The sequence below is a fragment of the Scylla paramamosain genome, unplaced genomic scaffold, assembly GCF_035594125.1.
Source record: "Scylla paramamosain isolate STU-SP2022 unplaced genomic scaffold, ASM3559412v1 Contig29, whole genome shotgun sequence".
Lineage (NCBI taxonomy): Eukaryota > Metazoa > Arthropoda > Malacostraca > Decapoda > Portunidae > Scylla > Scylla paramamosain.
In genome coordinates, this window is record NW_026973694.1 from 33,057 (window position 1) to 59,991 (window position 26,935).

The following is a 26,935-nucleotide window of genomic DNA, read 5'->3' on the forward strand; positions in this document are numbered from 1 at the left end:
TGCAGAAACCGTCTTTGCTTCTTAAGCCATTTTGCAAAATACTGCTAGGCCTACCTGGGAGAAGAAAAAAAATACTATTTTATACGATGTTTCTGTGATTTTATACCATCTATGATAATCAAGATTGAGCACAAGCCATCATTGATCAATAATATTTTAAAATCATCTCTGACAAATTGAAAAACACGATCGAAAATAAGACCAACGCAAGAACACTCACCCAGCCACAACAACGGCCAAGACAAGACTGCGCTGGACGCAGTCCACACTCGCCATTCCGCCCGGGAAGCCTCCCCCCCCCATTTCTCCCCGCTTTGGTATCATTAAATAGTAAATAATTTCCATACTTCCTCATTGTTTTGCAGTATTTTTTTCATATAAACATATGAGAATTGGTGTTTTCATGTGAATGATAGTCAAACATAAATAAATTAACATTATTTTCGTGAATCCTAGAAATCCACTGGGGGGCTGCAGTCTCCAGTCCCTATTGACAAGACGCCACTGGGCTGCCCCTTACCACTAACCACTGTCCCAGAGCTGAACCTTGGCCTTATATGGTGCCGGATCATTTTCTGAGACTTAAAAAAAAAAGAAGGCACATTTTATAAGCCATCAAATATGGTGTATATATATATATATATATATATATATATATATATATATATATATATATATATATATATATATATATATATATATATATATATATATATATATATATATATATATATATATAGACACACACACACACACACACACTCCCTGACTTACGAACATTCAAGTTACAAACATCCAGAGGAGAGGCCTGCCTCAGGAGAAATCCCAAGTCACCAGTAGGATCAAGACCAAGAAGTACCATGCTTACATTGTGGTGAGTGATATGATATAATGATGTGGCTGAAACTGGCTCAGGAGAAATCCTGAGTCACCTGTAGCTGCACTGTTACACCATGTTGAAGGTGCAGACAACACACACACACACACAAATACACAATGGCAATGCTGCACTGTTGCAATATGGCAAAAGTGAGGATAAAACACACTCACACAGTGTTAGGCTATGTGGTCACCATAAACATGTGTTTTCAGTGTTTTCAGTACTACAAGTTTTGTGATCCTTGAGTTTATTGCTATGGCTCTGGAAGAAAGCAAGCATGAAACTTAGGAAAGGTACGTAACATAACAACTTATGAACAGCCTTCTAGATCCTAACTCATTTGTAAGTCAGGGAGTGTCTGTGTGTCTATATATATATATATATATATATATATATATATATATATATATATATATATATATATATATATATATATATATATATATATATATATATATATATATATATATATATATATATATATGCAGGTGAAACCTCAGTTACCAAATGCCTCCCTTTTTGAACAAATTGGTTTTCCAACAAAATTTTGAACTCATAATTGCTCTGGTTGCTGTACCATAATTCGGTTCTCAAACAAAGTTACTGTATAAGACAACACTTGAATCATCCTAAAAAAAGACACAAAAAAAGTGGGTCACTCTATATGTCATACAAAAAAAAATTAAAATTTTATGCAAAATACCATTGTAAACAACAACCTTATAATATGACCCTTGGTGAAGTTAGACATAGTAAAATAGGAATTCATTTTTGAAAAAAATGTGTTGAAATCTATTCCCATTGAAGTGTAAACAAAATTTAATGTAGTACAACTGAAACCCTCTGCTGGCATTATATATGAATGGACAAAGCAGGAGGCTTTGCAAATATTCTCCAGTTTTTCCTAAAGCTGAAGAAGGAACCACCATATTTGCTGGTGCATTAGACGCATTTTTTTCTAGCAAAAAAAAAAAAAATAAATAAATAAATGAATAAAAAATAAATAAATAAAATAATAATAATAATTACCATGCATTGAATGTGCCAGTAATACAGACACTGAGGCCTGTGTAACTGGACTTATAGCTGTGAAATTGAAGCAGTAGTACACTAATCACAATTATTGTAACTCATAATATTGCTACTAATATAATCTCTCTCTCTCTCTCTCTCTCTCTCTCTCTCTCTCTCTCTCTCTCTCTCTCTCTCTCTCTCCCTTCCTTGCCCTTCCCCCTTTCCTGCCCTTCTCTCCCTTCCCTCCCTTCATCCATAACTCTCTCTCTCTCTCTCTCTCTCTCTCTCTCTCTCTCTCTCTCTCTCTCTCTCTCTCTCTCTCTCTCTCTCTCTCTCTCTCTCTCTTTCCCTTCCCTCCTTCCCCCTTCCTCTCCTTTGTCCCTTATCTCCGACAGATAAGGGGGAGGGGAGGTGACAGGGTGGGAGGTTTGAGACAAGACAAAAGAGGAATGGACATAACAAGAGAAGGAGAGTACATGAAGCAAGGAAGTGGAAGAAGGATAAAGGAGAATGATGGGAGGACAGGGAGAAAGTTGAAAGAATAAAAATAAGCAGCAAGAGTGAAGAGTGAGTGAAGAATTAGAGGAAGAGAGGAAGTATTGAGAAATCTCTCTCTCTCTCTCTCTCTCTCTCTCTCTCTCTCTCTCTCTCTCTCTCTCTCTCTCTCTCTCTCTCTCTCTCACACACACACACACACACACACACACACACACACACACACACACAGAGAGAGAGAGAGAGAGAGAGAGAGAGAGAGAGAGAGAGAGAGAGAGAGAGAGAGAGAGAGAGAGAGAGAGAGAGAGAGAGAGAGAGAGAGAGAGAGAGGAGAGAGAGAGAGAGAGAGAGAGAGAGAGAGAGTGAGAGAGGGGGGAGAGGGAGAGAGTGAGAGAGAGAGCCTCTTCTCTTGCAGCCTTGTTGCACAAGACTTTCTTCTTTCTCTCATCCCTATTCTGTCCACCTCTCTAATACAAGAGTTAACCAGTATTCTCAGTCATTCATCCCTTTCTCTGGTAAACTCTGGAACTCCCTTCCTACTTCTGTATTTCCTCCTTCCTATGACTTGAACTCTTTCAAGAGGGAGGTTTCAAGTAACTTACCTGTTTTTTTTTTTTTTTTTTATCATTCTATCTGACATCTCTATGGCATTAAGTGGGCCTTTCTTTGTATTCAAAATTTTTGTTGCCCTTGGGCAGTGGCCCTCCTACACGAAACACACACACACACACACACACACACACACACACACACACACACACACACACACACACACACACCAGAGCGACTTAATGGTCTGGGATACACAGGACACTAGAGGACATGGGAAGAGGCTGAAGAGGAGTGCTTGTAGAAGAGATGTCAAAAAGTATAGTTTCCCATATAGAAGTATTGATGTATGGAACAGTCTGGATGAGGAGATAGTAAATGCAGAAAGTATACATGGATTCAAGGCTAAGTTGGATACTAAAAGATATGCAGATGGGACGGCACGAGCATAGCTCTTTTCCCGTAAAGCACAACTAAGTAAACACACACACACACACACACACACACACACACACACACACACCACACACACACACACACACACACAAATTTTGTTTTCAGAAAATTTAAGATGAAATATCATAATTTATTTTTTTCCACAAAACAGCCTTGTAAAATAGGGCTGCTTCTCATACAGATGTGTCTAACATGCCAGCAAATATGGTACAGTAACATCCCTCTCATCCGGCATTCGAGTATCCGGCAGCTTCAAGTATCCAGCACATTTTTCCCCGAGCCTTAAAATCAATAAAAAATCAATGTGTACTCATAAAATCGATTAAAATTCCCGCGCGAAACATACTTTGTCCCCTCGCCACCAGAGCGCACTGCTTCGCGCCACCCGCGGCCCACTGCACTGTGTTTACTCAGTGACTCAGTCCCGCGTGTGCACTGTTTATCCCCTGACACCTTCATCATGCCTAAAGTTGTAGAAAAGAGGAAGCGTGTTGTGCTTACACTTGAGCAGCTGATCAGATCAGCTGCTGATTAAGATCAGCTGATCTTTGTTATGGTAAGATGTGTGAGTGTAGGGTGGTGATTGTGGACATAATTTCACTTCTATTCAAGTATCCGGCATGTCGGCGGTCCCGTTGATGCCGGATAAGAGGGATTTTACTGTATATAAAGGTCTTATAGGCATGGAACCCCAAGCTAAGTGGCAAAGGAAAGCAAACATGGGAGAAGATGAATCTCTCCAGCTTCCAATGTTATATATGGATGAAGTCTATATACTGAGAAAAAATTTCAAGAATGTCAGTGTATCAAAAAAGAAACAATATATATAGGAGAAGATTATGGCTAACAAGTAGCCTCATGCTGGTGGTGCAAGGCAAGGGTTTGTTTATCTTTAGAAAAACTGATTGTAACGCATACAAGTTTACACCATCTTTGTCCATCCATCCTTTTTCATGAAAATGTACAAAAATACCTGATGGGAATTTTATTTTAAGTTTAGTTTTGCACTTGAAATGATGGTACCTTATTACTGGCAATACATTCAAGGTATTTTATTCATTACATTTGTATATCACCATCTCAGACTGAAATTTGGGGATTATCTTATCTGAAAGTTGTTTTATCTGCTGAAATATATGGTACTTGATTCCTTATACTAAAAGACAAAACATAAGCTGCCATTTATTACTAATTTATAGTTTCTATATTTTCTTTGTTTTTATGTATTTGGAGGAGAGACACACTAGGTACACAGTAATTTGATTTTTGAAATAAAGTAAATGTGATCCCACTGATGAGTCTCGATGTAAACACAATTTTCGGCTTTGTCAGAAGTAATCCTGAGCCACCTGTAGCTCTCTCAATGACCCACAACGTCATCACTACTGCACATCCGCATTTTCCCAGTAGCTTTTCCCAGCAGCAAGATGTCTAAGCATTATGATCACCTTCATTTCGGGTAGCTCCTCTCTGTGCCACTCTGTAAGGCTTCCCTCACTAGATCGGTGACAAAGAGAATACCTGCACAGTCTAAACAACATCTTCTGATGAGTTCTGTGTCACTAAGTTCATTCCGTACATCCTTCCTGGATAAACAATTTCTGAACTGAAGATGTTGTGGAGCAGCCATCTTGGCAGTGGAAAAGTCTGTCATAAGCCACTAAGACAGGATGGACAAGTGTCCAGGAATGGATTAATCCATTTTACATTGATTCCTATGGCAAAAATAGTTTGTTTCCAAACATTTCAGATTTCGAACAGCATTCAGGAATAAATTAAGTTCAAGAATTGAGGGTCCACTGTATATATATATATATATATATATATATATATATATATATATATATATATATATATATATATATATATATATATATATATATATATATATATATATATATATATATACGGTCAGCGACATTCACAATTAGAACTCCTACTGACATGAGTGTCACATTGCACAAACTGGTAACTCACTCCTCCTTGATGTGAAAAATATCTGCAAGGAGAAAATAACTACATGGCAACTTAGGTTAGTCCGTCATATGTGTTTTGAAAGCACAGAATAATGGATTCAGTGTTTGACACATTGGCATAAGGGAAAGTTATCTTTTGTGACCACTCCTTGCTTCAGCTAACATAATGGTTATGTTTGTTTTAAAGAAAGTGTTCTAATGACGTGAAATGTGATGGCTGGAAAATATACAGGCCAATTCCACTATTTTTTGTCACCTCTTCTCTCAGTTCTTTGTTTTCTTTTTCTCTTTCCATCTCCCTCTTCATCTCTGTTATATCACTGGATATCTCCTTTACATTGTTACCACCCACTTCTCTTTCTTCCTTCCACATCTTTATCATCACTGTTAAGCTACATATTTCCTTTCATATTTTCACATTTTCTTCTTTAATTTTCCAAATTCATTTATTTGGATGAGCTATGTTGAGATCCTCTTCCTTGAAGCCCTCAAAAATATTTGGGTTCAAGCCAGCTGCCATCTTCCCTGCTGATATCACCAACTGCCAGTGCAAGGGATAGAGAGTCCAGTGTGTGTGTGTGTGTGTGTGTGTGTGCGTGTGTGTATTTACATAGTTATATAGTACAAGGTTCGAGCACGGCTCATAGTGTCCTCTCTCCTTGTCTATATTTATCCAACATTTCCTTCAATTTATGTATGTTTGGTGCTGTAACAACCTCTTCATTTAGACCATTCCAGATATCCACAGTTCTATGTGGAAAACTGTACTTCTTGATGTCCCTCAAACACTGACTTTTTTCTGATCTTCTTTGAGTGCCCTCTTGTCCTTCCAGCTCCATCTTCTTCCAGCAACAACAGGTCCTGTTGTCTATCTTCTCACTGCGGTTAACTATTTTATACATCATTATTAGATATCCTCTTTCTCTTCTAATTTGTAAAGTTTGCAGCCCCATTTCCTTCAACCTCTCTTTGTATGTTAGGTCTTTCAGCTCCAGTACCATCCCTGTAGCTGCCCTCTGAATTCTTTCCAACTCTTCTTTATATTTTTCTTCATATGTGGAGACCACACCACTACTGCATATTCCAGCCTGGGACGTAACATAGTGGCTATAATTTTTTTCATCATAGTCTTATCCATGTAATGAAATGGCACCCTAATATTTGTTAACATCCTGTATGTCGAGCCAAATATCTTATCTATATACTGTTCTGGGGTCAGGGTATCTTGAAAAATCACTCCCAGGTCTTTCTTCTCATTGCTCCTCATTATTACTTCCTCCCCCATTTTACAGTCCCATGCAGGTCTTCTTTTACTCTTTCCCAATTCCATCACATGGCATTTCTTAGCACTGAATTCTAATTTTCACTTCTTGCTCCACCCATAAATCTTGTCAATATCTCTTTACAACTCCATACAATTAACATGGCTCTTTATTACTCTTAACAATTTTGCATCATCAGCAAACAAATTAATATAACTGGTCAAACCCTCCTGCATATCACTGATGTATATTTAGAGCATAATGGGTGCTAACCCCTGTGGTACTCTGCTTGTTACATTACTCCTATTTGAACAGGTGTCCCTGATCACAGTTCTCATTTCTCTATCCTTTAAGTAGTCTCTCATCCATTTTAGCATTGTCCCTCTCAGTCTTCCTATATATTCTATCTTCCACAATAGTCTTTTATGCGGAACTTTATCAAAATTTTTTTTTGATGTCCAAGTACACTGCATCTATCCAGCCATCTCTGTTTTGTACTTCATCTATTACTCTTGTATAGAAACTTGGTAAATTTGTCACACATGACCTTCCATTTCTGAAACCAAATTGGCTATTTGTTTTAACTTCGTTCTCTACCAAATATTTCACCCACTTTTCCTTGATCACTATTTCACAGATCTTGCTCACAATACTAGTTAGTGATACCAGTCTATAATTTAGTGGATCAGTCCTCTTTCCTCCTTTGTGTATTGGCACTATATTTTCTCTCTTCCACTCTCTTGGTACTCTTTTCTCTATCAGTGAGCTGTTAATTACATCCCAAATTGGCTCCACCACTTGTTCTCTACATTCCTTTAGTGTCCAACCTTATACTTCATCAGGCCCCAATGTTTTCCTGATATCCAACTTCTCTAACAATTTGCCAATTTCATGTTCTTGCACCAAGACTTCCTGTAACACCCCCTGCCACGCTTCCTCGTTTGGGCTCTGTTTTTTTGTGAATACCAGGTCTAGCATAAATGGTTCCTCCTCTCCTTTGTATCTTGTAAATTCCTCCACCCATCGGTCCATTGTATTCACCATAGGTAACATTTCTTCATTCCACAGTCCAACATTTCCATTAACTTCCATCTCCTATTAGCTTGCATTTTTGCAGTTAAAGTCTCCCACTAGTAGTATTTTACTGTCCTTCCTTATCATGTTGTCTAGGCACTTCAACACTTCCTTTTGCATTTCCTTGTGTTCCTCCAGCCTCCATGTATTAGTCTTCGGTGGCACATACGTTAATATGATCCTCCTCCTTTCTCTCCCACTGGTCCTGATTGTTATACCTATGAGCTCCACCATGCCATCTCCATATTGCACTTCTTCCACACATATATCATCTCAAACCATTATCAGTACTCCTCCTCCTTCTTTTGCCCTTCTATCTCTTCTCCAGTAATTATATCCCTCTTCCTTAAAGCTTAAGTAGACTTCCTCTTTTGTCTCGGTTAAGCACAACACATCTGGTCTATTTTCCTTTAAGTAATCTCTCACTTCCAGTACATCTGAAAGTAACCTATCTATGTTTGCATACATTACTTTCAATGTACTACTTCTCCCATCACTTGTAGTTTCTCTCCCTGCTGCTGTGGCTCTTTCATTTCTTGTTCCCTTTCCCGAATATACCATTTCCTTAGTCTCGTATCTAGTACCCTCCAATAAATTTTCCTCTTCTTGGTCTCTGTCCTTCTCTCATTTTTTTTTCCTTAGCTTCATTTCTCAGATCCCTCTCTTTTTCCCTTTATTCCAAGTTCACATCTCTTTTTACCCAAATATTCTTGTATTCCAAACTTTCAACCAGTTTCCTGGGATCTCATTCTCACTTTTAACAGTGTGTGTGTGTGTGTGTGTGTGTGTGTGTGTGTGTGTGTGTGTGTGTGTGTGGTGTGTGTTCTGAGATAAAACATATAGTGAACCACACACTGAGAGTTATAATTGGTTGAAAGTTAAGAGATATAATGTTGATAATTGTTGTTATTATTATTATTATTATTATTATTATTATTATTATTATTATTATTATTATTATTATTATCATTATAATGGTAACATTAATAACAACAACAATAATAATAATAATAATAATAATAATAATAATAATAATAATAATAATAATGATAATAATAATAATAAAAATAATAATAATAATAATAATCTCACACACACACACACATATATAGAAAAAAAAAAGGTGTACAGAAACTGGAAAGGCAACAGAGGATAGTGACAAAGATGGTACCAGAATTGAAAGACTTAAGCTATGAAGAAAGACTTGAAGAGATGGGATTACTAACACTACAAGAGAGAAGAGAAAGATTAGACATGATAACAAGTTACAAATTAGTAAACAATATAGAAAGAACAGACAGAAATGACTTGGTACCACAGATGGAGGAGGGAGAGAGACAGACAAGGGGGCATGAGAATAAAATAAAAAAGAGTAGATGTTCAAGCGACATCAAGAAATACAGCTTCCCGTATAAAATTATTGAAATCTGGAATGATTTGAAGGAAGAGGTGATTGTGGCAAACAGTGTAAACCTGTTTAAGGAGAAACTCAATAAATGTGTTATGGAGACATGACAAAATGAACTTTGGCTTGTGCCCTGTACAATATAACTAGGTAATTACACACACACACACACACACACACACACACACACACACACACACACACACACACACACATAAAGGCACTGCATAGTGTAGTGGTTACTATGCTCAGCACACAACTAAGGAGGCCTGAATTCAAGTTTTAAAAGTGATGAGGTTGATGGTTGAGCCTCTTAAATGTGTGGCCCCTGTTCACTTAGCAGCATGTAGGTGCAAGATAAGCCAGGTGGTTGGGACTTCATTGTTTACCTTGTGTGATGTGTGAGTGGTCTCAATCATACCCAAAGATTGGTCACTGTGAGCTATGAGTCCTTCCTGTAGGGGATGAGGTGTATACACACACACACACACACACACACACACACACACACACACACACACACACACACACACACACACACACACAGACACACACACACACACACACACACACACACACACACACACACACACACACACACACACACACACACACACAGTACAAGAAGTGCTATGAAGAAATTAAGAAACTCAAGGAAGAGAACAAAGAGTTAAAGAAAACTTTGCAAGAGAGAGAGGTTAGGGTTGGAGAAGTGAAAAAGTTAGTGACAGAGGGAGTCAAAAGTTGGAAAGAGAAAGAACAACAAAAGTTGGACACAGAGGAGATAATAAGGCAACAGCAATAGGAAAACAATAAGGATATAGAAAAGACAGTGATTAAAATAATAAAGGAAAAAAGTAATATTGTGAAAGACACGGTACAGAGAAAGATATGTGTGGTGATATTTGGGGTCAAGAAGAACCTACCCATGAAAATAGCTAGAGAGAAAGAAGTGAAAAGGGCTAAGGAAATTATAGCAGAAGTGGCATGGGGAGGAGAGGGATAGTGAAACAAATTGAAGAAGTTTACAGGATTGGAAAGTATGATGAAAACAGAACAAGACCAATGAAAATAAGATTCATGACACAAACAGCAGCAGAACATGTCTTGCAAACAACAGGAAAATTGGCAAAAGTAGAAGGAATGAAGGAAATATGGATAAAAAGAGACATTTACAAAGAAGAGAGAAGTAAACTGAAAGAATTGAGAGTATAGGCCCAGTCAAAAAACGAGGAGAGAACACAGGAACAAGCGAGAAGATTCACCTGGAAAGCTGCAACACAAAAGTCAGGAAATGGTGGCACAAAGATACCATGCATTAGTTTAAAGATTATGTATACTAATGTAGATGGTTTGGTGTCAAGCCTATTGGAACTTAAGACTACTTAAAGAACAATAAACCAGATGTGGTATGTTTGACAGAAACCAAACTGAAATAGGAAATAAAGTTGGGATCTGAAAAGGAAGGATATAGCACATGGAGGAGAGACAGAAAAGGAAAGGGAGGAGGAGTGATGATATTGGTAAAAGAAGATATTGTTGGTTAAGGAAATGGAATATGGTGATGGAGTGGCAGAAACTTTGAGTGCTGTGATTAAGATCAAAGGAAGTGAAAAAAGGAAAATAATTGTGACATAGATACAGCCAAAAACTAATGCATGGAAGACCAATAAATTTAAAAGTATGCAACTAGAAAAAAAAAATAGCATAGAGGAAATGATAAGGAAAATTATCAAAGTGCTCTTAGTAGGTAACTTCAACACTAAAGGAATTAACTAGGAGGAGATGGAAGTAAAAGAAAATGTTGGATCATGGAGCGATGAACTTATGCAAACCATGATGATGAATACAATGAGACAATGGGTGTACAAGCCTACAAGATGTAAAGGAGAAGAAGAACCATCACAGTTGGACTTAGTGTCTACAAAAAATGCCAGAAAATAGACCAAGTATACACTGACTGAGTCCAATGGGAAGAAGTGGAAGTGTGGTAGAAATGGTACCACAAGAGGAACTGGTGTTGCAGAGGAAAGAATAATACAGAAATGGGAGACAGAACTATGCTAAGGCAAACTTTGCAGAGCTTAATAAATTCTATGGAAAAATGAACTGGAAAGAGCTATTTGAAAGTAAAGTAGTGCAAGAAAAATAAGAGATATTTTTGAGCAAGTGTAGAGAGGGGGTGCAACAGTTTGTGCCAAGTTATAAAGTGAAAATCAGGAAACATGAATGGTATAATGCCAGGTGAGTAGAAGCAAAAAAGAAAAAGGACAGAGCATGAAAGAAAATGATGAGACAACTGAACAGAAATACTAGGAAAGAATACAGAAAGGCAAGGAACGAATATAGTATAATAAGAGAATCAGAAAAACTTTGAAAGTGATATAGTAAGAGAACTCTTCTACAGATACATAAACAGGAAAATTAAACATGGGGATGGCATAAACAAGTTAAAAAGGGAAGGAATAATTTATGAAACTACTGAGGAGATGAGTGAACTAATGAATGGGAGTTTTCAATATGTGTTTACAAAGGAAACCAAGTTTGTGGCACTGAAAGTGGTATCACAGAATGAGGAAATACATGAGATACAAGTAAAGAGACAATAAATCAAGAAGCTGCTGGAAGAGCTGGATGTTAGAAAAGCTATGGGACCAGATCAAGTAAATGGATGGATATTAAAAGAATGCAGAGAACAAATGGAAGAACCTATATGGGATATAATTAACAGCTTGTTGAGAGAAGGAAAAGTACCAAGGAAATGGAAAAAAGCTAACATAGTGCCAATATACAAAAGGGGAAATAAAATGGAACCATTAAATTATAGATTAGTGTTACTAACAAGTATTGTAAGCAAGCTTTGTGAAATAATAAAGATAGATTGGTGGATTATCTAGAAGATGAAAAGATAATTACAGAAAAGCAATTTGGATTCAGGAAAGGGAGATCCTGTGTCACAGATCTACTGAGCTTCTATATGAGAGTAATAGATGGAGCGCAAGATAGGGATAGATGGGTTGATTTGGTATACCTGGATCTCGAAAAAAGCATTTGATAAAAGTTCCCCACAAAAGTCTTATGTGGAAGTTAAAGAATGAAGGAAGACTAAATGGAGCAACATTAAGATGGATGGAGGACTATTTAAAGTGGAGGGAAATGAGAACAGTAATCAGACATTAAGAGTGAGGCAAGGTACTGGGCTGCCCCGGCGAGTCCTCAGGTGGTGACCCAGAGCAGAGGCTTAATTCAAGTTGGCGCAAAGTGACAAGTGAGGTACAGCAAGGATCTTTATTGGCACCTATTATGTTTCAAATGTATGTAAAGGATATGACAGAGGATCTAAATAGTTATATCAACTTGTTTGCTGATGAAACAAAAATAATGAAAATAATAAACGATGAAAATGACTGTAAGGAGTTAAAAAAGGATATTGACAAGATACATGCATGGAGCCAAAGATGGAAACTAGGATTTAATGCAAGAAAATGCCATGTGTTGGAAATAGGAAAAAGTAAAAAGAGACCTTCATGGAAGTTCAAAATGAGAGGAGAAATAATAATGAAAAGTAATGAAGAAAAAGATTTGGGAGTAATGATTCAGGGCATACTATCACCTGAAAGACACATAAACAGGATATTCAACTCTACATACAGCTTGTTAACAAACATTAACGTGGCATTTAACTATTTAGATAAACAAATGATGAAGAAAATTATAACAAGCATATGTCCTAAATTGGAATATACAGTAGTAGTTTGGGCTTCACACAGAAAAAAGATATCAGGAAACTGGAAGGAATACAGAGGATACTCATGAAAATGGCTATGAAGAAAGACTTGAAGAGATGAGTTTACAAACACTACAAGAGAAAAGAGAAAGAGGAGACCTGATAATAATGTATAAATAAGTAAACAATATAGAAAGAACTGACAGAAATGACCTGGTACCACAGATGCAAAATGAAGAGAGAGAGATGAGCGGACATGGTAAGAAAATAAAGAATAGTGGATGTTCAAGTGACATCAAGAATTGTAGCTTCCCGTATAGAACTATTGAAATCTGGAATTCTTTGAAGGAAGAGATGGTTGCAGTAAACAGTGTACACATGTTTCAAGAGAAACTGGATAAATATGGTTATGGAGACAGGACAAAATGATCTTTGGCTCATGCCCCTGTACAATACAACTAAGTAAATAAACACACACATGCACACACACACACACACACACCTTATATGAAGTAAAGAGACTGGACTCTCTATCCCTTGCACACACACACATATATGCATATACACACATTCCAATCTCTCTCTCTTTCTCTCTCTCACACACACACACACACACACACCACACACACACACACACACACACACACACACACACACCACACACAACCACACACACACACACACACACATTTTAAAATCTGGATATTACAAGTGTGGCTCAACTTGTAAAAAATGTAAAAAAAAGTAAATACAGGCAAATAAAAACAAATAAATTGGTCTTGATCTGCCTCCCTCTCTTTCTCTTATTTCATCTTTTCCATCCCCTATCTTCACACCCTTCTCTATTTTTTTTTAAATTTTCAAGGAACTATTGTGTGTGTGGAGGTGGATGGGTGCACTCCAAGAAATGTGGCATGAACCACTGGATGAGCTTTGTGCATGTGTAAGAATGAGAGAGAGAGAGAGAGAGAGAGAGAGAGAGAGAGAGAGAGAGAGAGAGAGAGAGAGAGAGAGAGAGAGAGAGAGGAGAGAGAGAGAGAGAGAGAGAGAGAGAGAGAGAGAGAGAGAGAGAGGAGAGAGGAGAGAGGAGAGAGAGGAGAGAGAGAGAGAGAGAGAGAGAGATTGTGATGGAAATAAAGCAGCAGATATGGTGATCAAACAGTTCAGATTATCATCTTCACCAAACCATACTCAGGACTTAAATCTGTTACATGTTTTTCACTTAGTTTTACTCAACTTAATTAAAATATAAATTAATTACTTAATTGCATAACTAGTCATCTTTAAATCATCATTGACATATTCATAATAATCATCATCATAAATTAGTCAGGGATCATCTGTTATAGCCCCAGTGGTGGCCACTTCGAGGTAAACAAAGATATTATCAATCACCACAATTGTAGTGAGTTCATGTAAATTACAATACGGTCTACTATGTAAATGAAGATTGATGCCTGGTTAGTTACAACTTCTTGTGTTTTTATGTTGCTTTCTGGTCCCAAAAATCCTTCATTAAATACAGTTCAGACACAAAATTTGTCTAAGATTTTTTTTTTAAGGCTTTTCCTGCTGTTGGTTTATATGTGGAAATTTACCATCTGTACAGAGTGTACTGGTGAGCATGAAAGGAACAATGTATATTTTCTTGCAATTTAGAATCTGCATGTTGTTGGATTAAATTTTTGCATAATTTATCCGCTCACACAATCACAAATTTCATTAATGACAAATCCATCATTGGCAAGGATCAACAGTTCTTTATAATATTCTAGATCCTCATTATATTTCAATGGAGATTTTTAAAATAAGAACAAAGCTCACTTACTTATTATAACTATTTTTCTACATCTAATGATAAGAAACATACAACAATAAAAGATGCTACAGAGATGGATATAAGCATAAAATAGTTATGTAATTTACATATGCCATGCAGATATATGCAAATGTGTAGTCTTGAGGGAAAAGGAAATAAGACAGGTATGTAATCTCACATTATGTCACAATATAAATTGTTTATTATGCTGTTGGTAAATAGCCTTAGCTGTATTTTTGTCTGATGTGATCGTAAGCTTGTTTTGCTCAAGAGTTTGTTTTTATTGAGCAAAAACTCCTTAAGACACTGCACTGTGCCTCTAAACTCAGTATGTGTTTGGAGTTACCATCAACGTATCACACTACTGGTAAGACTGTGTTTATAACTGTATAAATCTTTCATCCAGGCCTATTATTTATCACTACTGTTGGTGTCATTACCAAGTGTCATAAAATGATGAGGGTGTTATCAGCTTATAACACACACAGACAAAAAAAAACCACACAATTATGACAACCATGAAAGAAAGATAAAGATATACTAAGTAACTGATTTATGGCAAAATGCTGAAGAAACAAAAGTTTAGATATCTAACTTTAGCATAAAATATAAAAGAAAATTAAAGAAATAATTTGGATGGACAAATTAGAGAAACTATCAAGGAGTGCCATAACAAAAGAGGAAAGGTCTGCTGTCCCTTGGCCTTAAGCCACAAAAACCAGAGAAAAGTTAGCCACCAATTAGCACTACACTCATCATCCAGGAACTTTTCACACATCAAATGAGTTTCAACATGTGCAGTGATATTGAGTTAAAAAAAAGAAGGATATACATAAGATCATGCTAGATATTTCTATATGAAAGGCATTATTAGAGATGAAATAGCAGACAGATCACATATTTGAGCTCTATTTCTTTTTTAAGTTTTAAAAAACAAACAAGAGAGCTCTGATATACAAAACCTCATGTTGATGCTTTATAACAATGCTATATGTCAAATTACAAAATAATATAGTATCTGGTGAACATGGGTATTCTTTTTATAAAAAACTTAGCTTGCCACTTGTAACAGCTTGCATTAGTTTAATTCATTTCAACTGAAAAGAATTTTGGGTAGAAGTAGGTTCTTTACATGACTATGAATTCAAATTGCCTGAAGCCATATATAACAATATAACAAGGATCTAAAACATACAATTCATGTGTGCATATATATATATATATATATATATATATATATATATATATATATATATATATATATATATATATATATATATTATATATATATATATATATATATATATATATATATACCATATAACTTTTAAAAATGGAGATTTTCTACCATGCCCACATCTAATCTCTATCTACATGTATGTATCTCAAATGTACTCTATATGTGGCTACATTATAATAAGAAGAGGACTGCATCCACCTATTCCCAAAATTTTGAAAATTTGATTCTAAGCACAAAATAGCCACAGATTAAAATTATTTATTGAAAAGCATTCTGAATTCCAGTATTCACCTTATATAATATACAAATGGAAAATATGATAATCAGTTATCATTCCCTTAAATGCATTAAAGTTCATATCTACTTTCACTAGATAAAATATATCACATGCAATATGACTTTCCTTACCTGGATCATGTCACATTCTGCTGAAATACATCTTTCAGTTAGTGGGGTAATAGCTTAATACATCTAATGAAGTAAGTTAAACATTGGCCTGGGAAAACACTTGTTGGTGCTTACATGACTGCACCTCCTCCTGTCATCTGCTTGAATGAAGGAGCTTCATGTAAAGTCTTACCTCAAGAGCAAAGGACAGGACAACATCCATCTTGGAAAGCGTCACTTCGTTGTCCATACTGTCACTATCGCGGCCACTTAACGAGCTCTGAGACCTGCTGTTCATGGGATTGGGAGTATGTGTTAGCTCAAGTTTGCCATAAAATTTTGAAATAGAAAAAGGGGAGGGAATATTAGTATGAAATCCATCTAATGAAATACAAATTGTAAGACCAACACAATGTCAAAATTGAATGGAACTGACATGTAAATAATCAATTCAAGAGATATGCAAATTTACTTGAAATATTATAGTGTATGCATAAATAAGATACAATTCTAAAATGTTTAGAGATGTACATTGAAGGTTGAATAAGAATTAATGTTTATTGTATCCTTAAGAGCACATATGTATGCAAGCAAACTCAAAGAAAATGTGTACAACTGGCATTTGTATTAATAGACACAGGTACATTCATTATGAGACACATGCTATGAGTTTTTCTTAAGAGCAGAGTGTGTTTCCTGAATACAGACAAAATATGCTTGCATTCCAGTGTGCAGCCATCCCCTTTGAACAAGGATTACTTGAGTACAGAAGCATGACTTTTCAGTTTCTTTAAAAGCTATCATTTAAAACCTGTCATTTGTGGCGGCCACTGTATGTATTAACTTTCCCATGATCAGCATCAGAAAATCTTATCACTGAATAAATCAAAGGTCACCACAGAAGTAGCGGGATTACTTGCAAATATGCTTTTAACCTAAATAATATATTTGATGACAACTATGCACTTGCAACATGCCTTTATATCAACTAATAATTATCTAATAAAGCTAAGATAATCTGCATATTATTCATAACTTCATAAAATGTCCTAATATGCAAGGTGCACATCCAAAACTGGGTTGTGATCATGCAACATGACTGACATAATACCAGTTACACATCAATATAGTTTCTGTTCTAACCCATGCCCTTACACGCATATGTTTTAATATTTGAGTTTCTAATCTGGACGCATAGGTTGTGAGCAAGGGACATCCATAAGTTTATAACTATATTAGGTAAAAGAGATATGAAGACAGACAACACAAGCTTGATTTAAATCCTGTAGTCCACAAGTATGTAGTACACATGCAAGCACAAACCCACACACACACACACACACACACACACACACACACACACAATCTTTACAAAGACTCTGCATACTAGAACTTCATAAATTTACACACATCCACACATGTGCGTGCTGGTAAACACACACACACACACACACACACACACACACACGAACAGTAAGCTTGACTAGATATGACATCTCAAAGAAACTGAAAATTGTAAAACCAAAAAAATACACCCCTAAGATATTGCAAAACATTATTCACTGATGTCTTTATCAGACTGGAAAGATGAATACAAATCATATGCAAGGTCTTACCAAAAAGATACTCCTGACAGTGTTCATATAGATTAAGGAAGGCTACTTGATATAAACTTGAGTGAATAAGAATAAAATTTAACACTGAAGTGAATGTAGCCCAAACTAAAGTGGTTTTCCAAAGTTTAGATATGAAAGTCACTATCAATTTGTGGATTTTATTTTCTTGTTTCTTTTGTTTTTTGGCTAGCAATGTTGTGGATAACAATCAAGCTTTATATTTTTATGGTTCAAATTCATGAAATTTTCTAAATCTTCTTTTCTATCTACTCATACTTACTCTATCAGGAGTAGCATCATAGGAAAGATCCCTTTCATTTGTATACCATTATTTTCTAAGAAAATCATATCAATAAGCAATATTCAGAGTCTACAGGAATCACAAAAGTACTCCTCAGGTCATCATGTGTGTGTGTGTGTGTGTGTGTGTGTGTGTGTGTGTGTGTGTGTGTGTGTGTGTGTATATATGTATATATATATATATATATATATATATATATATATATATATATATATATATATATATATATATATATATATATATATATATATATATATATATATATATATATATATATATATATATATATATATATATATATATAGTTTTATTATGAGATTATTGGTTTTGTGTATTCAGTTTATTCAAATTCATAAACTCCTTTTCTCAGTTACTCTTTTTTAGGGACACATTAAGGTGATCTTTAGTTTTATAGATGATCAGTTTGGCTAATTCATGCACGGAAATTCTGCACTGTAAGTCTGTAAGCATAACATATAAAGCAGCTTATATGTGGAACAAATAGGATGGATTAGTCTTCTTAAAAGGAAGACCAACTTTAGGTGTTTTGAATGCATATTTCAAATTTTAGATGTGCAGTGCAGTACACAACACTATTAATGTTATTTTCACTTCTTACAAAAACACAACTTAAAAGAAAGCAGTATACAAGATGCATAAGAAAACTCTCCAGTCATGGAAGCATTTTTAACCTTCTCAAAATCAGCTTCACTTACATAATGTCCACATTACTTTTTTCTTATCTTTATTATCTGGTCATCCTGTTTGATTTAAAAAAAAAAAAAAAAAAATCCATGCTTCCCACTACAGGACTTCATATATATATATATATATATATATATATATATATATATATATATATATCATTTTATTACTTCATTGATGGCCAATTAGTTTCATACATGTCATATGAGTTTGAATAGTGTACAAATATGGCATATCAAACAGTTAAATTTAGTGCACTACTGTAATGGAAAGAGGAAATTCATGAGTTATTCTGTTACATCCCTGAACTTAATTACTTGCTTTTTTCTTCTGTAATTATTAATGTTCTTTTCACCTGGATTTTTCATACACACTTTTAATTTGCTCTAGATGCCTCAACAATATGATGATTTTAAAACTTTTGAAATATTACTTAACATATATTTATATAATTATTATCAACTTATTTCATGGTTGACTGCTTAAACTCTGTGAAAGTAAGATGCTGCAACAGTCTAAGCTATATCATTCATATCACTACCTAGTCAAAATTACCCACCATGCCCAAGTCAATCAGAACCATAAAACCTTCAGACTTGTTGAGAGAGAGAGAGAGAGAGAGAGAGAGAGAGAGAGAGAGAGGAGAGAGAGAGAGAGAGAGAGGAGAGAGAGAGAGAGAGAGAGAGAGAGAGAGAGAGAGAGAGAGAGAGAGAGAGAGAGAGAGAGAGAGAGAGAAATTTCATAGATAACATCAGCAGTCTTTAAAAAAAGTAATAATGTCTTTTCACATTTGCAATCTTCATGTCAAGTACATCATAGTAAGATATAATTACCATATAAATTTAGCACTGATACTGGACACAAGACAAGCAGAACCAATTAATTATATTCTTAACATGCACATGTTCATGCCAAAAGTTTTAGTTTGAGGAAAGTTTAACTTTATTTAAAAATGCAGTAAATCTAAGTTGCTATGCAAGATTTTATTCATATAAAGCAATCTCTGAAAATGTGAGTATAAAAACATGAAGAAGAGGTTAAAGATAGATTGTATTACTTGATCTTATAAGTGCATAATATTGTGAAGTAAAGTATACTTCAATATAAATAAATAAGGACTTATAAACTGTAGGCTATTTTTTGCATAAATAAGTGAACAAAGACAAATAAATTTTACAAATCTAAAGATTTTGATCATTGCATATGAAATGTGGCAGAAACACCTAAAGTGTGTTCATTTATCATTATTAGGAAATATGAAAATTAACTATAATCATGATGCAAAATTTTCATGTAAGCTTTCTATTTTGATGTTCTTGTAATTTGTCATCACATGATTTCAACTGTAAAATACACATAATTATACAAATTATTATACAAATAATTATACAATCTTCTTTGATAAATGTTCATTATCTACCATCAGACATATATATCTATATGACTTATTAATATATGTATGCTAAAAGCATCATTAATAATTATCCAACATTGATTTCAGCATTCCACTTGCTACTTCTCTCCAGTTTGATTCTTAATCTTTTACCACCAATGTCATTTATATTCCCTTCAGATTCTTTTCCATCCACTTTTTCTTTACCGTTTCATTTTCTGACTTTGATAATATGCAGCCTTATGTGGGAATCTTGTTGAATTCTTTATTAATGTCTAAATGTCTAAGTTAGTCAGAAATGCAGGCTTGTAATTGAGTGGATCTTCTTATTTCCCATTCCCTTTTGTAGAGCATTATTAAGTCATATACTGATTGGATCAACTGTTTTGCACATTCATGTGTATTTGTGTGTGTGTGTGTGTGTGTGTGTGTGTGTGTGTGTGTGTGTGTGTTTATGTAGGAGGGACACTGACCAAGGGCAACAAAAATCCAATAAAAAAAAAATGCCCACTGAAATGCCAGTCCCATAAAAGGGTCCAAAGCAGTGGTCAAAAATTGAAGGATAAGTGTCTTGAAACCTTCCTCTTGAAGGAATTCAAGTCATAGGAAGGTGGAAATACAGAAGCAGGCAGGGAGTTCCAGAGTTTACCAGAGAAAGGGATGAATGATTGAGAATACTGGTTAACTCTTGCATTAGAGAGTTCACCTAGTTGTGACATACAGGAAAGGAGCTAAGCTCATACTGTCCTGTCTCCATAACTGTTTTTATCCAACTTTTCCTTAAAGTCATGAATACTCCTAGCACACACCCACTTCCCCTTCCAGTCCATTCCATGCCTCAATGCTTCTATGAAGGAAGCTAAACTTCTTTATTTTTTTTTCTGCAGGTGGCTGCTTTTAGTTTTCTTCCATCCCCTTGTTTCTTTCATTCATTACAAATAGATCTTCCCTATCTAGTTTTCTACCCCACTCAGTAATATGTAAAATGCAATCATATCAATTCTCTCTCATCTCTTTTCCAAGGTTGGGAGTTGTGTGTATTTACCTAGTTGTATTGTAGAGGGCACAAGCCAAAGCTCAGTTTGTCCTGTCTCCATAACCATATTTATCCTTTTTCTCTTTAAACATGTGTACACTGTTTGCCACAACCACCTCTTCCTTCAAATCATTCCAGATTTCAATAGTTCAATACGGGAGGCTATGTTTTTTGAAGTCACTAGAACATCCACTCTTCTTTATTTTCTTCCCATGTCCCCTCATCTGTCTCTCTTCCTTCTCCATCTGTGGTACCAAGTCATTTCAGTCTATTCTTTCTATATTGTTTACTAATTTGTACATTGTTATCAGGTCTCCTCTTCCTCTTCTCTCTTGTATTGTTGGTAATCCCATCTCTTTAAGTCTTTCATCATAGTTTAAGTCTTTCAATTCTGGTACTATCTTTGTTGTTATCCTCTGTATTCTTTCCAGTTTCCATATATCTTTTTTCTGTGTGGAGCCCAAACTACTGCTGTGTATTCCAGTTTAGGTCGTTGCATGCTCGTTATAATTTTCTTCATCATTTCTTTATCTAAATAGTTTAACGCTACCGTAATGTTTGTTAACAAGCTGTATGTAAAGCTGAATATTCCATTTATGTGCCTTTCAGGTGACAATGTTTCCTGGATCATTACTCACAAATCTTTTTCTTCATTACTTTTCATTATTATTTCTCCTTCCATTTTGTAATTCATTGTAGTTCACTGTCATGGTTTGCAGAAGTTTTTTGCTCCATGCCCAGACATTTTCCTTCACTTCCATCTCCTAGTTAATTCCTTTAGTGTTGAAGTCTCCTACTAAGAGCACTTTGTTACTTTTCTTTATCATTTCCTCTATGCTATTTCTTGTTTCTAGTTGCATAATTTTATATCTATTGGTCTCCCATGCATTAGTTTTTTGGTGGTATGTAAGTCACAATAACTTTCCTTTTTCACTTCCTTTGATCTTAATCACAACACTCAGTTTCTACCATTCCATCACCATATTCCATTTCCTCAACAAAAATATTCTCTTTCACTAGTATCATCACTCCTCTTCCTCCCTCTCCTTTTCAGTCTCTCTTCCATGTGCTATGTTCTTCCTATGCAAATCTCAACTTTATTTCCTCTTTTAGTTTGGTTTTCGTTAAACATACCCACGTCTGGTTTATTGTTCCTTAGGTAGTCTTTAAGTTGTGTATTTATCTAGTTGTATTTAACTAGTTGTATAGTACATGGTTCAAGCAGGGCTCATAGTGTCTGTCTCCATATCTATATTTATCCAGCATTTCCTTAAATTTATGCATGTTTGCTGCTGTAACAACCTCTTCATTTAGGGTCATTCCAGATATCCGCAGTTCTTTGTGAAAAACTGTACTTCTTGATGTCCGTCAAACACTGACTCTTCCTGATCTTCTTTGAGTGCCTTCTTGTCCATCCAGCTTCATCTTCCAACAACACCACATCCTGCTTGTCTATCTTCTCAATGCAGTTAACTATTTTGTACATTGTTATTAGATCTCCTCTTTTACTTCTAACTTGCAAAGTTGGCAGTCCCATTTCCTTCAACATCTGTGTGTGTGTGTATTTACCTAGTTGTATTTACCAAGTTGTGGTTTATGGGAGGGGAGTAATCTCATAGTATCCCGTCTCTACATCTATCCAGTTTGGTTTTAAAAGCATGGACAGTTATGGCACTGATAACATCTTCACTGAGTTCATTCCATTTGTTCACACTTCCGTAAGGAAAACTATACTTCTTAATGTCTCTTCTACAGTTAACTTTCTTCAACTTCTTATTGTGTCCCCTTGTACTCCGTGTGTCCAAATTTAGAAAATCTTTGTCTACATTTTCCATACCATTTATCATTCTATAGATGTTTATTAAGCCTCCTCTCTCTCTCTCTCTCTCTCTCTCTCTCTCTCTCTCTCCTCTCTCTCTCTCCTCTCTCTCTCTCTCTCCTCTCTCTCTCTCTCTCTCTCTCTCTCCTATTTTCAAGGGTAGGAATTTCCAACATTCTTAATGTCTCTTCATAGGTCGATTTACTCAACTCTGGAACCATCTTAGTGACTGCTCTTTGTACTCTTTCTAATTTCATATTTCTCTCTATACGAGGAGACCACACCACTACTGCGTATTCCAATCTTGGTCTTATCATGGATATCAACAATTTTTTTATAATTTGTTTATCCAAACATGAGAATGCCATTCTTACTCTTTTTAACAAATTCATCATCTCTCCAGTAATTTTATCAATGTGTCTGTGAATCAAATTTTTCAGTAACTGTTACAAATCCACTTCCTCTTTTGACTTCTTTAACTTCACACCTTCCATCTCATAATGATATTGTATTTTTTTTTTTACTTTTACCAAACTCCATTACTTTACATTTACTTAAACTGAATTCTATTTGCTAAGATTTACTTCATTTATTTACCTTATGTAAATCATCTTGCAATACCATACAGTCATTTACATTTTCTACCCTTCTCATCAGCTTAGCATCATCTGCAAATAAGCTCATATAACTATCTAGTTCTTCATGTATGTCACTCACATATTTTATAAACATTATCAGTCCAACACTAGTTACTTTCAACCAAGATGTGTGTGTATTTACTTAGTTGTATTTACCTAGTTGTGCTTTATGGAAAAAGAGCTATGTTCATGCTGTCTCATCTCCATATCTTTTAATATCCAACTTAGCCTTGAATCCATGTATATTTTCTGCATTTACTATCTCCTCATCCAGACTGTTCCATACATCAATACTTCTATATGGGAAACTATACTTTTTGACATCTCTTCTACAAGCACTCCTCTTCAGCCTCTTTCCATGTCCTCTAGTGTCCTGTGTATCCCAGAAAATTAAGTCGCTCCTGTCCACCTCCTCTACTCCCTCATATGCTTCATATATCACAATCAAGTCTCCCCTTTCTCTCCTCTTTTCCAACATTGGTAGATGTATCCTTGCCAGTCTCTCTTCATATGACAAGTCCCTGATACTTGCTACCACCTTCGTAGCTGCTCTCTGAACTCTCTACAACTTCCTTATATCCATTTTCTTGTATGGCGACCACACTACTGCTGCATATTCTAGTCTAGGTCTTATCAGTGTGTGTGTGTGTGTGTGTGTGTGTGTGTGTGTGTGTGTGTGTGTGTGTGTGTGTGTGTGTGTGTGTGTGTGTGTGTGTGTGTGTGTGTGTGTGTGTGTGTGTTTTGGTATGCAGCATACATTTTCTTTCAACCAGATTAACATGCAATCTCAAATCATTTTAAGTTTTCAACATTAACTACTAAAGGATGTCAGTGTTTACCCAAGTTCCAAATATCAATAATATTAATTTGCATTAGAGATGGAATCAAAAGCATTTTGTTTGATCAATTCCTCTCTTCTAACTGACTGTCTTCAGTCTCTCTCTCACCACTGCAATGTTGCACCTCTTGCCATCTACTACCACAATTTTCATGCTAACTGCTCTTCTGATCTTGCTAACTACATGCCTGCCCTTCTCCCATGGCCTTGCCACACAAGACTTTCTACTTACTCTCATCCCTATTCTGTCCACCTCTCTAATGTAAGAGTTAACCAGTATTTGCAATCATTCATCCCTTTTTTCTGGTAAACTCTGGAAAGCCTTGCCTACTTCCACATTTCCTCCTTCCTAAGATTTAAATTCTTTCAAGAGGGAGGTTTCAAGACACTTATCCTTCAATTTTTGGTGATCATTTCTGGTCTCTGTTTAGAGACTGTCACCTCAGTAGGCTTTTTTTCTATTTTTCTTTGTTGCCCTAGGCCAGCACCCCTCTTACATAAAAAAAAAAAGGCATCAGATATAGCTGGACATGATTGGTTGATGAATCATGAGTGAGCAAATAGCCAAGACAAGAAAGCAAGAGTGGTTGATGAAATCAAACAATCAGTGAAAAATGTCCCACCTTTCCATCCAATGTAGTGCAAGAAAATGACCACAAACTATTTACCTAGCAATGCACATGGGAATTATTAATCAAGAATTTGATAATTTAATATAATAATTAACTCTGATAAATGCCTTTTTTCAAATTTGGATAATAGAATTCTACTGTTTCTTTGGGATCAATTTAGTGATGGCTGTACATGAACATGAAAATATTAGTATATGTCTTATAGGGAAGATTATAATCAAAGGTTACATGATGTAAGCAATCATAACTATACAAGAAACAAATACGAGTACCTGTGATATATCTCACTGCAAACAGGGATCTTGAAATCCAGAAGAGTAAAAGCGCCTTATCTAATTATTTAAATATCTATCTATCTATCTATCTATCTATCTATCTATCTATCTATCTATCTATATATATATATAATATATATATATATATATAATATATATATATATATATATATATATATATATATATATATATATATCAAAAGCAGAATATACTCTCTAAATCATCATGATTATCATATACAATTTTTCATAATTGTAAGTATTAGACCATACAATCTCAGAAAAACCTAAAAAGATTTAGTTGCCTACTTTGAATAAAACTGCACATAGACATAAAAAAAAAATTGACATAGGCTGAGAAAAATTGATGCATCTTCCTACAGACATATAGAGTAAGAATTAGATCTACTTTCAATATATGATATTTAATGAAGTATATATATATATATATATATATATATATATATATTATATATATATATATATATATATATATATATAATATATATATATATATATATATATATATATATATATATATATATATATATTTTTATACACCACATCTATCCACATACATACATACATACATACATACAAATATACAAACACACACATGAAGATAATTTTAACTAGCACATGGGGATCTAGTACCCATGTCAGGAGAGAAAAATAAAAGGAATAAATAAATAAATAAATAAATGTAAGGAAAATGCCAAGAATGCTAAATGGGAATTTTAAATTATGTGTATCTCATATTTATATGGCATCATTATCTCCTTTCATGAAGGACTCTATAATTAGCACCTCTTTCTACTTTAGTTTAGCATTAGTATATCTCAAACTGAGAAAAATGGTTGAACTCAAGTTGAGGAAAGATAGAAAACATGTGATTATGCAGAGGAAGTCAAAAGTCTATAGTTGACTATATCACTGCTGCTGCTATTGTAACAGAAACCACAATTAGTTTTCCATCATTCCAGAACCATCACTTTCTTGCATTTTATCTTGTGTTGCTCACAGTAACTATCAAGATCATATTGCAAATGATGTTTGCATATTAAATTAGTGATTGTCTTAGGTAGATTATGCATTAATAGAGTTATTTTCAAGAAATGAAAATGTGAACCATATTAGTCCACACAGGAGCCAGTTATCAAGTTTGCATTTTATATATATATATATATATATATATATATATATATATATATATATATATATATAGAGAGAGAGAGAGAGAGAGAGAGAGAGAGAGAGAGAGAGAGAGAGAGAGAGAGAGAGAGAGAGAGAGAGAGAGAGAGAGAGAGAGAGAGAGAGAGAGAGACACACACACACACACACACATGCTCTCTGAGTTGATCTGATAAAAAAAAATAAATAAATGAAATAAAAAATACA

General features: G+C 35.0%; 1 protein-coding gene across 3 annotated transcripts in view; it reads right to left on the reverse strand.

Moving 5' to 3' along the window:
- The window catches only part of LOC135097705 (calcium-dependent secretion activator-like), a 228,904-nt gene that overhangs the window by 30,507 nt on the left and 171,462 nt on the right, over nt 1-26,935 (reverse strand). For 2 of the 3 annotated variants that reach the window (XM_063999690.1, XM_063999691.1), the window contains one exon: nt 16,478-16,574. In XM_063999690.1, the coding sequence (XP_063855760.1) occupies nt 16,478-16,574 (97 nt within the window). The remainder of the gene's footprint in view (nt 1-16,477; nt 16,575-26,935) is intronic. The other variant, XM_063999692.1, reaches the window with a different exon arrangement.